Genomic DNA, 16,063 nt, shown 5'->3' with positions numbered 1-16,063 from the left:
GGACAAAATTTTAAAAATATATCGATTATATAGGAAATTTACATTTTAACCTTTTAACCCGTATCTGCAAAACTTGGTAGTGCCAGACAGGCTACAACTTTTTGTTTACAACTTAAACAACTTTTACTTCAAACTGAGCTTTGTTTTACTTAAAACAAAATAAAAACCTTAACCTACACTCACACTGACACACACACACAAGTCAATTTGTAAATTAAAGTTTTAATTTTGTGATCAAGTGTAAAAATAAAATATACTGTCAATGGTAGTTTACTGTAAAATGACAATACACAATTCAACATAAAATCATAATGATTATTTAAAACTTAAACATAAATATAACACTATAAATGCAAATATAAAATAAAAACTGTCTCGACACAAACTAAAAGTCAAGGTAGTTATGAATTTTCCTGGCCCCCTGGTTGAGCTTGGGAAAATGGACCATGCGGTATATCCTGGGAGACGTGGTTTTATCTCGCCCCATCTTTGCCCGCCGGATCTCATCGTATTTCTCGACAACGTCTTTCCGCCTCATCGACACCAATGCGTCACGCAGGTCCGCCACGCATGCGCGGGTGTGCATCCGTCGCCACCTGCACAAGGCGTGGTGCGCCTGTTCCTGCGTGTTCCTCAGGAACCTGGATGAGATGTCGTCGATGTCTGAGGAGATAGTCTCGACACCCCGGCTCGGGTAGAAGGGCAGGCAGCGGTAGAGGCGGCTCCACTTGGGGCCGATCTCAGCTTCAACAAACCGGCACAGTCTCTCTAGGCCGTCTGGAGGGTAAATATGCTGGTTATTGCAGAGGGCGGGACATTTTATTTTACGGTCAACACACACACACTGACATACAGACACACAAACCGGCACAGTCTCTCCAGGCCGTCTGTAATGTAAATATGCTGGTTGTTATAGCAGGGGACGGGACATTTGATTTTACTGTCAACACACACAATGGCATACAGACACACACACACAGGAATACAGAAACACACACACACACACATCGGCACAATCTCTCCAGGCCGTCTGGAGGGTAAAGATGTGGTTGTTATAGCAGATGACGGGACATTTTATTTTATATTAAACATACACACACGCACACTGGTATACAGACAGATACACAAACTGGCATACAGACACACACACACACACCAATGTTTCTTCCAGACTTTTTTCTCGGGGGGGGGCACTTGAAATTTTCGGGGGGGGGGGGGGGCTGGAACTAAAAAATTTGGGGGGCGGACACTGTTAAAATTATATATTTTCCTTATAAATTCCATAAATTCCATTTTGTTCGGGGGAGGGGGTGATAGAAGTGATGCCTGGAAGAAACACTCACACACACACACACACACAGGCATACAGAAACACACATATATCCACATGTGGGCGTTACTGCATGTTACTATTGTGACAGTTGTAAAATTGTCTGACTAGTTTTCAGGATTTGATTTTAGCGGGAGAAAAAAATATTCTAAACAGTCGATTGGTCTATATGGATCGTTTGTTTTAATTTTGATTCACATTATTTTAAAATGTATGCCTTTTTATTGATTTTTTTAATTTATAACGTTGTAAATTCATCAAAAATAGGTCGAAGATTTTAAACGTCGGTATCTAGACTAACCTTTTTTCTTTTTCAATCCTTGATTGGTTTTGGAATACACCGGCATATTGTGGAATATCTTTTTAAGCGTTTCGTTGCTGGCTTTCAGCAAATAAATCTCCTTCAGCCTGGCTATACACGTGTCCAAGGCCTCCAGCTCCACCTCGGCTTTTCTAGCCGACTTCCTGGACAGTTTGAGTTCCTGCAGCACCTTCTCCAGGGCCTCCTGCTTCTGCTGCAGCTGCACCTCTCGGCCGTTGATCCACGTCTGCTGTTTCTCAAGGTCCGTAAGGCGTCTTTCTATGGCGGGTTTTCGAGTTTTCAGGTCGATAATTTCAGTTTGGAGACGTTCGAACTGTTCCTAAAATTTTTAATGCTCGTGTATTAATAGTCTGAGGGGATAATTGGGATTTTTGTGTTGTTTCCACGCCTAAACTTTTGGGATGGCGTGGTCGAATTGTAGAGCGTTTGTCTGCTAACCCGAAAGTAGCGAGTTCGGGTCCCTTACTAGAGTCATGACACGTCACTAAGTACACCCAGCTGAGATGGGTTCCTGACTTACGTTAGGGAAAGTAAAGGTGGCTGGGCATAGTGCTGCCTACAAGTATCCTTTCATATGCGGAAGTCACATCAACAGGTTAACTCTACTCCACCTACCCCATGAAAAAGTTGTTTGATAAGGGCATTGAAATACATTTTTATTGATTTAAATTGTCTATGCCAGGCAGCAACTGTTGTCTAAATATCTGTGACATTTCATACATGACGGGCATGGAATAACAGAAACAACAAGCCTGCCATTCTAAAGACCGACTACACTACAGTGTATGCTTTTGTTTAACTATCTGCCATCCTATCAGTCAACCTATTTATCTTTTGTTGTACTAGGTGTTTTTTTATATTGTTTACCGTGTCTGTCTGTTTGCTTTATATTCTCAGTCAGAATACCTAAGCCCCCTGACTTGAGATACGAGCATGTCCAGTCAATAATCTTGTCTACGTCAGTAGCTAATGAAGCTATCTCAGTGACACCTAAATATTGTCAGTGACACCGAAATCTCTGTCAGTGACAGCTAAATCTCTGTCAGTGACAGCTAAATCTCTGTCAGTGACAGCTAAATCTCTGTCAGTGACAGATGAATCTGTCAGTGTCACCTCAATATCTGTCAGTGTCACCTGAATCTCACCCAGTGCCAGCTGTATCGTGACATACCTGAGTCTCCCTGTCACTGCCAGTGCCAGCTGTATCGTGACATACCTGAGTCTCCCTGTCACTGCCACTGTCAGTGCCAGCTGTATTGTGACATACCTGAGTCTCCCTGTCACTGCCATTGATCTTCATCTCCAGCTTCCTGTACTCCTTGATGTTGAGATCCTCCAGGACCTCCTTGTTGGCCACCCGCAGCTTTTTCTCTTCGTCCTGGACCACATAAGATGTTGTGGTGTGAATGTTGGATCGTCTACTGGTGTGTTGTGTGTATGTTGGATCGTTCACTTGAGTGGTGTGTTATGTGAATGTTGGGTCTACTTGAGTGGTGTGTTATGTGAATGTTGGATCGTCTACTTGAGTGGTGTGTTATGTGAATGTTGGATCGTCTACTTGAGTGGTGTGTTATGTGAATGTTGGGTCTACTTGAGTGGTGTGTTATGTGAATGTTGGGTCTACTTGAGTGGTGTGTTATGTGAATGTTGGATCGTCTACTTGAGTGGTGTGTTATGTGAATGTTGGGTCTACTTGAGTGGTGTGTTATGTGAATGTTGGATCGTCTACTTGAGTGGTGTGTTATGTGAATGTTGGATCGTCTACTTGAGTGGTGTGTTATGTGAATGTTGGGTCTACTTGAGTGGTGTGTTATGTGAATGTTGGGTCTACTTGAGTGGTGAGTTATGTGAATGTTGGGTCTACTTGAGTGGTGCGTTATGTGAATGTTGGATCGTCTACTTGAGTGGTGTGTTATGTGAATGTTGGGTCTACTTGAGTGGTGTGTTATGTGAATGTTGGATCGTCTACTTGAGTGGTGTGTTATGTGAATGTTGGATCGTCTACTTGAGTGGTGTGTTATGTGAATGTTGGATCGTCTACTTGAGTGGTGTGTTATGTGAATGTTGGATCGTCTACTTGAGTGGTGTGTTATGTGAATGTTGGATCGTCTACATGAGTGGTGTGTTATGTGAATGTTGGGTCTACTTGAGTGGTGTGTTATGTGAATGTTGGATCGTCTACTTGAGTGGTGTGTTATGTGAATGTTGGATCGTCTACTTGAGTGGTGTGTTATGTGAATGTTGGGTCTACTTGAGTGGTGTGTTATGTGAATGTTGGATCGTCTACTTGAGTTGTGTGTTATGTGAATGTTGGGTCTACTTGAGTGGTGTGTTATGTGAATGTTGGATCGTCTACTTGAGTGGTGTGTTATGTGAATGTTGGGTCTACTTGAGTGGTGTGTTATGTGAATGTTGGATCGTCTACTTGAGTGGTGTGTTATGTGAATGTTGGATCGTCTACTTGAGTGGTGTGTTATGTGAATGTTGGATCGTCTACTTGAGTGGTGTGTTATGTGAATGTTGGATCATCTACTTGAGTGGTGTGTTATGTGAATGTTTGATCGTCCACTTGAGTGGTGTGTTATGTGCATGTCATTGCATGTGTCATTCAATGGATTATACAATTTTGTAGTGTTTTAAATGCATGTCATAGAATTCAATCACGGATTATACAATAAAGCAGGCTTTCAATTGGTACAGAGAAGTATCAACAGCCCTGGACTGGGGACCTCATGATTATTGTTCATATAGAAAACTCAGAGGCTGCAATGGCTTTACAAGGCCATCGAGATTGGTAAAGATGGTCATACAAGGCACTGCGCCAGGTACCAGAAAAACATAGGCATGTAGAAACACTGAGAGAGGGTAACAGTAGAGAGTCTAGTTATGGGAGAGACAATGAAGATGATAGTAAACAAGGGGATGGAAGATACTTGTTAAAGTACACTAGTAGCTGCCCAACGGTCAATCAGACAACGGGACAGATAGGTTTGATTAAGTGACAGATACATAGATCGATTAAGTTTACCCTTCTCCTCCCCCTCCACTTGTGTATAGAAAACTACTGACCTGTAACGCCTTCTGTTTAGGACGTAACTTCTTTATCTCCTCCAGACCTTCGCTGATACTTTTTTTCAGACTTTTAGCACTGAATTCGTTCATACTGGCCTTCATCTGGGCTTCTCTGTGTAGCCGCGTCTAGCTCGAGAAGGGTTGTTTGGTTTTAGTTAAGTTAGGGTTTAACACATGAATTGACTGTATGAGACTAATATCAGCATTAGATACGGTCCATCTGATCTTAGTTAATTAGATGAAGAATTTCCATTGTTTAACCTCGCGGTTGATGGGGCTAATGAAGTAGAGTTCGCCTGCTTCTGCGACTTCGGCATATGAAAGGATAGAGTGGTCAGTACTATGCCCAGCTACCTTTACTTTACCTAACGTGAGTCTGGCACCCATCAGAGCTGGATGGACTCAGGGACTTGAACCAGGATTCGAACTCTTTCGCGGTTAGGAGTCTAGCGCTCTACCGCTAGACCACGCCATCCCTATATCAGAAGAGAAAAGCGTTATAGTCTTAATTAAGCTGAAACAATTACCTGTTGCTCCTTCTTCTTCTCCAAATCCTTGATGTCAAAGCTGAGGAACTCTGGGTAGGCCATATCGGCCTCCACCCACATGACGATACCCTTGCAGGCGTTGCGCAGGTTACTGCAGGCGACAGTGAACAACATGGCGATGGGGCTGTGCTCGACCCTGTACCGCTCACACATCTCCTTCATCGTCTGGTCAAAGTGCTGCACGTGCAGGGATTCTTTCTCAAACTTGTCGGCCATCACGGTGATATTCTAGGGCAAATTAGTCATGGTTCATTGATTTAGGTTAATTGTGTTTAAGTAGTGTTTATTGTAAAATGTCCACCATCACGATGATATTCTGGGGCAGATTAGTCATGGTTCATTGATTTAGGTTAATTGTGTTTAAATAGTGTTTATTGTAAAATGTCCGCCATCACGGTGATATTCTGGGGCAGATTAGTCATGGTTCATTGATTTAGGTTAATTGTGTTTAAGTAGTGTTTATTGTAAAATGTCCGCCATCACAGTGATATTCTGGGGAAAATTAGTCATGATTCATTAGGTTAATTAATTGTGTTAAAGTAGTGTTTATTGTAAAATGTCCGCCATCACGGTGATATTCTGGGACAAATTAGTCATTGGTCATTAAATTCATTTAGTAAACTAAAAGTTAAGATAGTTTTCCAATAAAATCTCTCTGATATCAAAGTGTTCGAATTTATTTATGGGTAGTTTTATTAATTTTAATATATTAATGATTTAAATGTTTTTTATTAGAGTAAGTCAGCCATGAGAGTGATTTTCTGTATCAAATTAATTTAATGAATAAATGTTCAGCTAGTTTTTCATGCAAGCATGGCCTCTTTCAATGTTAAACTCTGAAATTTAACTTTTAAAAGCGCAGTTTAAAAATAAACCGGGAGTGATCTCCCCTAAACTTTCTCGAATATTCTTATATAAAATAACAGGGGATGGGAACTCGGGCTATAGACATGATTTTTAATCCATTTTAAATACTTAAAGTTTTAAAAATAGAATAAAATCTCGTAGACAAATTAATTGCACACCAAGTGAATGCCAAATAAAAAAGCGCATAATAGTGCGCAATATTATTAGTACTTTTAAAATTTACATTAGTTTTTTGAGAAATCGGAAGTAGCGTAAAGTACTACTTCCAGTCAACGGAAATTACTCAAAATTTAACAGAAGGTAGAGAATTAGATCTTTTACTTACATGTGAAATTTCATTTATCTAACTGAAATAGTACTCAAGTTATAGGCTTTTGAAAAATTCAAAGTAGGAAAAGTACCACTTCCGGTTATCGGAAATCGCTCAAAAGTTGATACGGATCTACGATTTTGATAAAATACTTGTATATGAAATTTCATCAACCTAGCTTTAATGGTACTCAAGTTATCGTGTTTACACGCGGACAGACAGACAGACAGACACACACACACACACACAGACATACGGACAAGATTGCAAAATTATGTTTTTCCGTATCAGTGAGATTTGCAAAAATCTCGATTTTTTTTTTGCACGATTACAAGACTTTCTCTATACTTCGTATATACGAGAAAGTAAAAATCCCCAACATATTATTAGCGTAGTTTTATTTATATTGGCGCCAGAATTGTTTATACCCATGCTTTAAGAAATATTGATTTCAAGCGCGTATTCTGTGAATAAAAGCTTAAAACTACGTACAATAGAAAAGAGTTGTTATACGTCGTATAACCTCTGAAAGTTGCATCCGCACCAAAAGAAATGTATATTGAACGCCGCGACCATAACGACAGAGTCAAGTTTTTATTGTGTAGCATTAAATTAATTTTTTTTAAAAATAACAGTTTAGTTCGTACTCCGGAAAACTTAACCATGGAGGAAGATTTTCTTGCGCCGGGGGGCAAAAGTATTGCGGAATTCGCAACGTAAGTTGGTACATCTTAATACCCTACAGGGTAAATCTAGGCTTAGTTGTAGATTTCTGTGTAGATGTGAAGACAGGTCGGCCATTGATCTAGTGTTACACTGTAAACTAGTAATGCTAGTCAACTGCTAGTTAAACACAACACAATCTTTCCAGGAATCAACACAACAATACGCTGATATGACTACCGCTGTGCTTAAGAACAAACATTATCTAAACACAACGGTAAAACAAAAAGGAAACAAACATTTAAACACAACAGTAACACAAAGAGAAAACAAACATTATCTAAACACGACAGTAACACAAAGAGGAAACAAACATTTAAACACAACTGTAACACAAAGAGAAAACAGACATTATCTAAACACAACAGTAACACAAAGAGTTAAGAGAAAATAAACATCTAAACACAACACTAACACAAAGAGGATATAAACATGTAAACTATCCTTATCCAAATATCCATCAGCTATGTAAACTGTCCCTATCCCAATATCCATCTGCTATGTAAACTGTCCTGTATCCCAATGTCCACCTGCGATGTAAACTGTCCCTATCCCAATGTCTGTCACCTATGTAAACTTCCCTTATCCCAATGTCGGTCAGCTATGTAAACTGTCCTGTATCCCACAGGTATGAGGACTTCCTGTCCTCCCAGGTGACAAAGATGGACTTGGATTACGTGGATGACATCCACATCGCGAGGAAGCTGGTGGAGCTGGGCTACCGTGGTGCCAGAGAGGGCTTCTCAGAGGAGGAGTTCAATGCCATGAAAGCCGCCATAGAAGTCCGCAGGGCCATTTTTAACGTGGTATGGATGTGTTGTTAGCACTAGATTTTTAACGTGGTATGGATGTGTGGGTGGTTCTAGATTTTTAACGTGGTATGAATGGGAGGCTGGTTCTAGATTTTTAACGTGGTATGGATGTGTTGATTGATACTAGATTTTCAACGTGGTATGGATGTGTTGTTGGTACTAGATTTTTAACGTGGTATGGATGTGTTGTTGGTACTAGATTTTTAACGTGGTATGGATGTGTTGTTGGTACTAGATTTTTAACGTGGTATGAATGGGAGACTGGTACTAGATTACTAGTTTGTATGGATCTGTAGCTAAAAATAGATTTTTAAGGTGGTATGGATTTGTGGCTGATATTTTTTCATTTATCACTATTATAAAATATGACTTATGACTTTTAATGTGGTAGGGATCTATTGCTAGACTCACGATACTTGTCTACTTTATTGGATGTCTATTTTTTAAATAATTGTCTTTTTCTGACGGCAGCCTGTCTGATGATTGATATGACTTTCTGAGTATGAAAACTAAGATCTTTATTTCTGATTGTCAAATTTGTTTCTGGGAGACGATATTGTTTTTTTTATTATTATTCTGATGCTGCATATGCTTGTTCTAATGGTTTAAACATCTTTTTCTGATGTCTCATATGCCTATTCTGAAGGTTTAAACCTATTTCTCTCATGTCATATATGTCTGTTCTAAAGGTTGAAACCTGTTTCTCTGATGTGACATATGCCTGTTCTGAAGGTTTAAACCTATTTCTCTCATGTCACATATGCCTGTTCTGAAGGTTTGATCCTGTTTCTCCCCAGAAAACCCTCCTGAGTGCGGGAGTGGAGTATGAGAGCGCCATGCTGAGGGCTATGCAGATGAGAGAGGAGGGCAACAGGACGGGGAAAAGTGCCTCCATATTTTTTATTCGCGACCGCAACGAAAAAGGTAATTGAAAGAAATTGCAAGTGTTTGAATATGAGGAATTTGATCTTAGTTTTTAGGTCTTTACACGAGTGTTTATAACTTCCCCCCCCCCCCCCCAAATAAAAAGCCAAAATAGAAAACAAAATCAAATCTAAATAGAAAAATTATATACTTTAGCCATTATCCGCCCAACCCTTTCATCCCAAAGTTTCAGGTGTTCCATGGAAGATTCAGAGTACCCCTCCCCCATCCAGCCCCCACCTCGAGATAAAGGCCTCAAGAAATGACTGGTTAACACTAAACCATCGTTAAGTTGTATGAGGCAAACATAACCTCGATACCTACTATCTTATATTTAAATTTATGCTAGTCACATGCATGTTTCTTTAGGTCACTGTTTCCATCTACTGAGACCTTTGACCTTTTAAACTTGTGGGTTTGATCCGTGTTAAATGCGAGTGATCCGTGTTAAATGCGAATGATCCTTGTTGAATGTGAGTGATCCGTGTTGAATGAGAGTGCTTCGTGTTGAATACAAATGACCAACGGCTAGCACCCCCCCTTCCCCCGCCCCCCCCCCCCCCCCACCCACCAGGCCAGGAGATCTCTGGCTACATTGACTACTCCCACCGACTGGCCACTGAAGACTTCCGTCCCATCTTCAACCTGGAGAAACGTTTTCTGCCCCAGAAGACTGACCTGAGTTTTTTTAACTGGGACACAATGAACGTCGGCAGTCGGAGCTCGCCTAACTATGAGGTAATGATACAAGTTCTCCTAACTATGAGGTTATGATACAAGCTCTCCTAACTATGAGGTAATGATACAAGTTCTCCTAACTATGAGGTTATGATACAAGTTCTCCTAACTATGAGGTAATGATACAAGTTCTCCTAACTATGAGGTAATGATACAAGCACTCCTAACTATGAGGTAATGATACAAGTTCTCCTAATTATGAGGTAATGATACAAGTTCTCCTAATTATGAGGTAATGATACAAGTTCTCCTAACTATGAGGTAATGATACAAGTTCTCCTAACTGTGAGGTAATGATACAAGAAGTTCTCCTAACTATGAGCTAATGATACAAGTTCTCCTAACTATGAGGTAATGATACAAGTTCTCCTAACTATGAGGTAATGATACAAGTTATCCTAACTATGAGGTAATGATACAAGCACTCCTAACTATGAGGTAATGATACAAGTTCTCCTAACTATGAGGTAATGATACAAGTTCTCCTAACTATGAGGTAATGATACAAGTTCTCCTAACTGTGAGGTAATGATACAAGTTCTCCTAACTATGAGGTAATGATACAAGTTCTCCTAACTATGAGGTTATGATACAAGCTCTCCTAACTATGAGGTAATGATACAAGTTCTCCTAACTATGAGGTTATGATACAAGTTCTCCTAACTATGAGGTAATGATACAAGTTCTCCTAACTATGAGGTAATGATACAAGCTCTCCTAACTGTAAGGTAATGATACAAGTTCTCCTAACTATGAGGTAATGATACAAGTTCTCCTAACTATGAGGTAATGATACAAGTTCTCCTAACTATGAGGTAATGATATAAGCTCTCCTATGAGGTAATGATACAACAAGTTCTCCTAACTATGAGGTAATGATACAAGCTCTCCTAACTGTGAGGTAATGATACAAATTCTCCTAACTATGAGGTAATGATACAAGCTCTCCTAACTATGAGGTAATGATACAAGCTCTCCTAACTATGAGGTAATGATACAAGCTCTCCTAACTATGAGGTAATGATACAAGCTCTCCTAACTATGAGGCAATGATACAAGCTCTCCTAACTATGAGGTAATGATACAAATTCTCCTAACTATGAGGTAATGATACAAGTTCTCCTAACTATGAGGTAATGATACAAGTTATCCTAAATATGAGGTAATTATACTACAAGTTCTCCTAACTATGAGGTAATGATACAAGTTATCCTAAATATGAGGTAATGATACAAGTTCTCCTAACTATGAGGTAATGATACAAGCACTCCTAACTATGAGGTAATGATACAAGTTCTCCTAACTATGAGGTAATGATACAAGTTATCCTAAATATGAGGTAATGATACAAGTTCTCCTAACTATGAGGTAATGATACAAGCTCTCCTAACTATGAGGTAATGATACAAGCTCTCCTAACTATGAGGTAATGATACAAGTTCTCCTAACTATGAGGTAATGATACAAGCTCTCCTAACTATGAGGTAATGATACAAGTTCTCCTAACTATGAGGTAATAATACAAGTTCTCCTAACTATGAGGTAATGATACAAGCTCTCCTAACTATGAGGTAATGATACAAGTTCTCCAAACTATGAGGTAATGATACAAGTTCTCCTAACTATGAGGTAATGATACAAGTTCTCCTAACTATGAGGTAATGATACAAGTTCTCCTAACTATGAGGTAATGATACAAGTTCTCCTAACTATGAGGTAATGATACAAGTTATCCTAACTATGAGGTAATGATACAAGTTCTCCTAACTATGAGGTAATGATACAAGTTCTCCTAACTATGAGGTAATGATACAAGTTCTCCTAACTATGAGGTAATGATACAAGTTCTCCTAACTATGAGGTAATGATACAAGTTCTCCTAACTATGAGGTAATGATATAAGCTCTCCTAACTATGAGGTAATGATACAAGTTCTCCTAACTATGAGGTAATGATACAAGAAGTTCTCCTAACTATGAGGTAATGATACAAGTTCTCCTAACTATGAGGTAATGATACAAGTTCTCCTAACTATGAGGTAATGATACAAGCTCTCCTAACTATGAGGTAATGATACAAGTTCTCCTAACTATGAGGTAATGATACAAGTTCTCCTAACTATGAGGTAATGATACAAGCTCTCCTAACTATGAGGTAATGATACAAGCACTCCTAACTATGAGGTAATGATACAAGAAGTTCTCCAAACTATGAGGTAATGATACAAGTTCTCTACCTATATGGTAATGATACAAGAAGTTCTCCTAACTATGATCTAATGATACTAGAAGCTCCTAACTATGAGGTAATGATACTAGAAGTTCTGCTAACTATGAGGTAATGATATAAGAAGTTCTCCTAACTATAAGGTAATGATACAAGAAGTTCTCCTATGAGGTAATGATATAAGAAGTTCTCCTAACTATGAGGTAATGATACTGGTGTATACTAAAGCTCAAAGTCATTACTTAATTAATTATTGTAATATGGTCATTACTTTCTATAGTTTTCAATTTAATTATTGTGATATGTTCGTGACTTTTCTTCGCTGTTATTTTTAGCGCAATTTCCATACTGACAATTGCGATTATTAATTCGTTATTTCTGGATGGATGGATGGATGGATGGATGGATGTGTGTCCGCAGCTTTAAGTCGTATCTCCTCCTCAACGAAGCAATATCGAGGACTAGTTCCAAAAGCAAATATGTTAAGCAAGTTCCAAGGATGATTGTGTGCCAAAAAAATTCCCGGAATTCCTTCCTGGATTTCCCGGAAAAGCCAAAAAAAACCTCGAACAAATGCAGTTGTTTTTGCTCCATTTCTCGAGAACCAGACCACTTAGCGACTTGAAACATTTACCAATCGATTCCTGCCATAATTTAGAACAATATTGCCGAAGAAAGTTTTCAAAAATATCCTTTCGTTCGGTCACAAAAAATTAATTAAGAACATTTAAACTGAGCATTTTGTAGGCCTACTCGTTAAAATAAAACTATTTCCGTTGATATAGGTTAATATAGTTGTCTTTTTTTTTTTTTACTTATTAATTCAAACGTTATTTTTGTACCCTATTAATTTATTTACAATTTATATGAGAGTGATAGGGAGTTACAATTACAAGGTATTGTTTCGCTAGGCCTAATCATTTTTTCACATTTTAAAAAAAAATCAATTAAGGAAATTGCGCTTAAATTGTCACAAGACTTTTTATTAATTTAAACTGAGCATCTTGTAGGCCTACTCGTTAAAATAAAACTATTTCCGTTGATATAGGTTAATATAGTTGTCTTTTTTTTTTACTTATTAATTCAAACGTTATTTTTGTACCCTATTAATTTATTTATAATTTAAAAAATTAATTAAGGAAATTGCGCTTAAATTGTCACTAGACTTTTTATTAACTTGTTTCATTAAGAGAGATACTAATTTTACAAAGTAAAAAAAAAACGAACATTTGGTTTAACATGTATCAAAACTTTTGGATCATTACTTAGATGTACAAACGCGTTTGGCTTTAACCCCCAGTGTCGATACCATCCACAGGTAATCGCCAAAAGCCCCAACGGGATGGTATTCCGCAACAAACGTGATGGTAAAATCGTCAACCCTGACCCGACCCTCAACACCCCCGGGGACAACTCGTCCCGTACCATAGTGCGGGCCTCCGACTACATCAGCGTGGTGGTGTTCGACCATTACAACCGGCGGAAGTTGTAATCTTGTCGTCATCAACCCTTGATGCACAGAGGGTGACGAGGCGCATGCGCGAGACAGCAACATATGACGACATCTTTGAATTGATCTTTTTACATGCACAAACAGTGTTTTAATATTTCTTTTTACTTTTTTTTTTACATTTGACGCATATTTTACCTAAACTTAACTTACTAAAATAAAAATTATATTTTTTTTCAAACTCAATGGTTTCAAATTTCTTATCTTGAGATTCAAATTTGTGTTGAACTTGTCATACTAACCTCTAAATTATTCCTGATAGCAGGCCACGCCTACTCACCTCTAAGTTACTCCTGATAGCAGCATAGTTTCTTCCAGTCATCTCTTCGGCACCGCCCCATATATGCTTTTGACATTGTCCGCCCCCCCCCCCCCCCCCCCCCGAAAATTTCAAGTGCAACCCCGAAGAAAAAAGTCTGGAAGAAACTCTGGATAGCAGGCCACGCCTACTCACCTCTAAGTTACTCCTGATAGCGTGCTCCAGGTCACGCCTCTGCTTCTCGTAGTTGGTCGCCGTCTCGAGGTACGCCTCGCCCTCCTGCTGACTAAAGCTCAGACAATATTTCTTCATGTACTCCAGCAGTTTCGTCAAGCTATAAATAGATTCGGAAAAACCCTCGCGAACTGTCTTTATTGTTTTGTTAACTAACGTTTGAATCTGAAAAAAACAAGTTTAAAAAAATGTATTATTCTTTTTAGAATTAATGAATCATTAATTATTAGTAATTATTTTAAGATTTTTTTAATTTATCATAATACAAGCTTGTTATTGTTGATGTTAATTAGTCTGCCAACTGCGTAAATGTGAGAGTGGTTTCTTTCTAATCTTCAAAACACATCTCATCTTCTTACGGTGATCAGAGATTCCTCGTCTACCGTCAATATGTCGGTGCTGTCCGAGTGTCGTTCACTTATGTCCGTCAACTGCTGCAAGCTGACCAGTCCTGAGAGCCTCGCTGGACGCAGGATCTGGGGAAACAACAACCATATCAGAAGGATGTGCTTACCATACAAACACAATTATGACGGTAACATCCACCCCCGTACCTGCACCATACATACAGATACACCCGCCTGAACAAACAAGACACCTACACCACTAAGACAGAGACACCTCCACCAAGACAGAGACACCTTTCACCGTATCTACCCCAACAAAACAGAGATACCCACCTACCCTACCAAGACACACACACCTACCCCACCAAGATAAAAACACCTTCCACCCCACCTGCACTACCAAGACAGAAACAGCTACCTAGACAGCCAAGACAGAGACACCTACCTACCCCATCAAGAAAGACACCCCCTCTACCCTACCAACAGAGACACCTACCATCACACCTCCCCCATCAAAACTGAAACCCACCTCCCCCACCAACACAGGTACCCACCTCCCCTGCCTGCCCCCCCCCCCCCCCCCCCCCGCAGAACAGAGACACGTACCAGCTGTAGCGGGACGTGCCACTGTTTAGCCTGAGACTCAGCCGTTCCCTCAGGACCGTAGTACGACACCTCCAGGTTGAGCAGCCTCCCCTGGACGGCCGCCACCACCTCCCTGGCGATGTTATACACCGACTGAAGGCTCTGGGGCCGCTCGGAGCCCAGGGCTGAAAACGTTTGCCGCTTGCGATAGAAGTTGAGGCTGGTTCCTGGTGCCATTGAATCCATGTAAGAATTTTATTTTACGTGTAGTCCATAGTACTTTTATTTTAGTCCTAACTTACAAAATATTACTTTAAGTCACGGTTGATAGACGAGTCAAATCTGGAAGAAATAAACACAGTGAATACAATAATAATAATAGTAATAAAGTTTACATGCACTGCTATTACTTATGACTTAAATAACATCATATTTTGTAATGGTTTTATTATCTTGATATACAACGTTACAAATCTCCTCCTTTACAATGAAAGACACTACGTACTTTCCTATACGTGTTGCCAGATAAGTTGGCTATGAAAACGCCAAACAATTATAGTAAACAAACCACCTGCTTTGTATTTTTTAATTATGTATAAAACTATAAAATATACACTTTGTAACCTAACTATAAACTCACACTTTTTGCATAAAATGAGCGAAATATTTAACTTATAGTTACACACGCCTATCCTAAAAGTAATATTTCCAAAAGTATCAAACTTCTATTTTAACTTTATGTAAGATTGATACGCCATAACACATACTAGAAACGCTCTGTTTATTTACCAATTAATCAACACGGCTGCGTTCAAAATTCCTGCACCCTATCAACCAGCTTTTCAGACGTATTTTTTATTTATAAGTATAAACTTGGCAACTAGTCTCGTATAATGAGAAGCAATATCGATTCTTCCTTTATGCCTGGACCAAACCGATGCCGTAGTTACAGTATCGACTACTAGCCCCGCCCTTTCAAACATTGTTCAATGAAACAAAACCTTAACTAAAGCTATTTCTTCTTTACCAACAGACCGTGTTTATGAATTATTTATTGGTTACTGAATAGAAATTTTAAGTCCGATAGATCGATGTGCGTCATAAAAGAAAAGGTTTACGTAGACAAAAAAAACTAATTAAAACCTTTGGATAAGTCCGCGTTTTACGCCTCCCCGCCATTGTGTGGATTTAATTACAATCTAATCGGAGGACAAAACCTCTGGGGTAGCTCTTATTTCACCGACAGGGTGCGGTAG

At 39.2% G+C, this 16,063-nt stretch overlaps 2 protein-coding genes across 2 annotated transcripts; one reads left to right on the top strand and one right to left on the bottom strand.

The window, feature by feature from the left end:
- Nucleotides 1–264: 264 nt before the first annotated feature.
- Nucleotides 265–15,142, bottom strand: LOC131928206 (cingulin-like). Its single transcript, XM_059284151.1, has 8 exons — nucleotides 14,829–15,142; nucleotides 14,235–14,351; nucleotides 13,837–14,040; nucleotides 5,252–5,500; nucleotides 4,722–4,850; nucleotides 2,920–3,030; nucleotides 1,632–1,971; nucleotides 265–777 (listed from the first exon to the last, which is right to left on the bottom strand). The coding sequence occupies exons 1-8, from the start codon at nucleotides 15,051–15,053 to the stop codon at nucleotides 386–388; spliced, it is 1,767 nt and encodes a 588-aa protein (XP_059140134.1). The 5' UTR covers nucleotides 15,054–15,142; the 3' UTR covers nucleotides 265–385.
- LOC131928207 (cilia- and flagella-associated protein 299) lies at nucleotides 7,044–13,524 on the top strand. Its single transcript, XM_059284152.1, has 5 exons — nucleotides 7,044–7,165; nucleotides 7,801–7,978; nucleotides 8,782–8,908; nucleotides 9,483–9,646; nucleotides 13,191–13,524. The coding sequence occupies exons 1-5, from the start codon at nucleotides 7,113–7,115 to the stop codon at nucleotides 13,362–13,364; spliced, it is 696 nt and encodes a 231-aa protein (XP_059140135.1). The 5' UTR covers nucleotides 7,044–7,112; the 3' UTR covers nucleotides 13,365–13,524.
- Nucleotides 15,143–16,063: the final 921 nt, after the last annotated feature.

Source organism: Physella acuta, unplaced genomic scaffold, assembly GCF_028476545.2.
Source record: "Physella acuta isolate Inbredline_101_S28 unplaced genomic scaffold, ASM2847654v3 ptg001476l, whole genome shotgun sequence".
Taxonomy (NCBI): Eukaryota; Metazoa; Mollusca; class Gastropoda; family Physidae; genus Physella; species Physella acuta.
The sequence above is the reverse complement of the archived record's forward strand: the minus strand, read 5'-3'. Positions and strand labels throughout refer to the sequence as shown.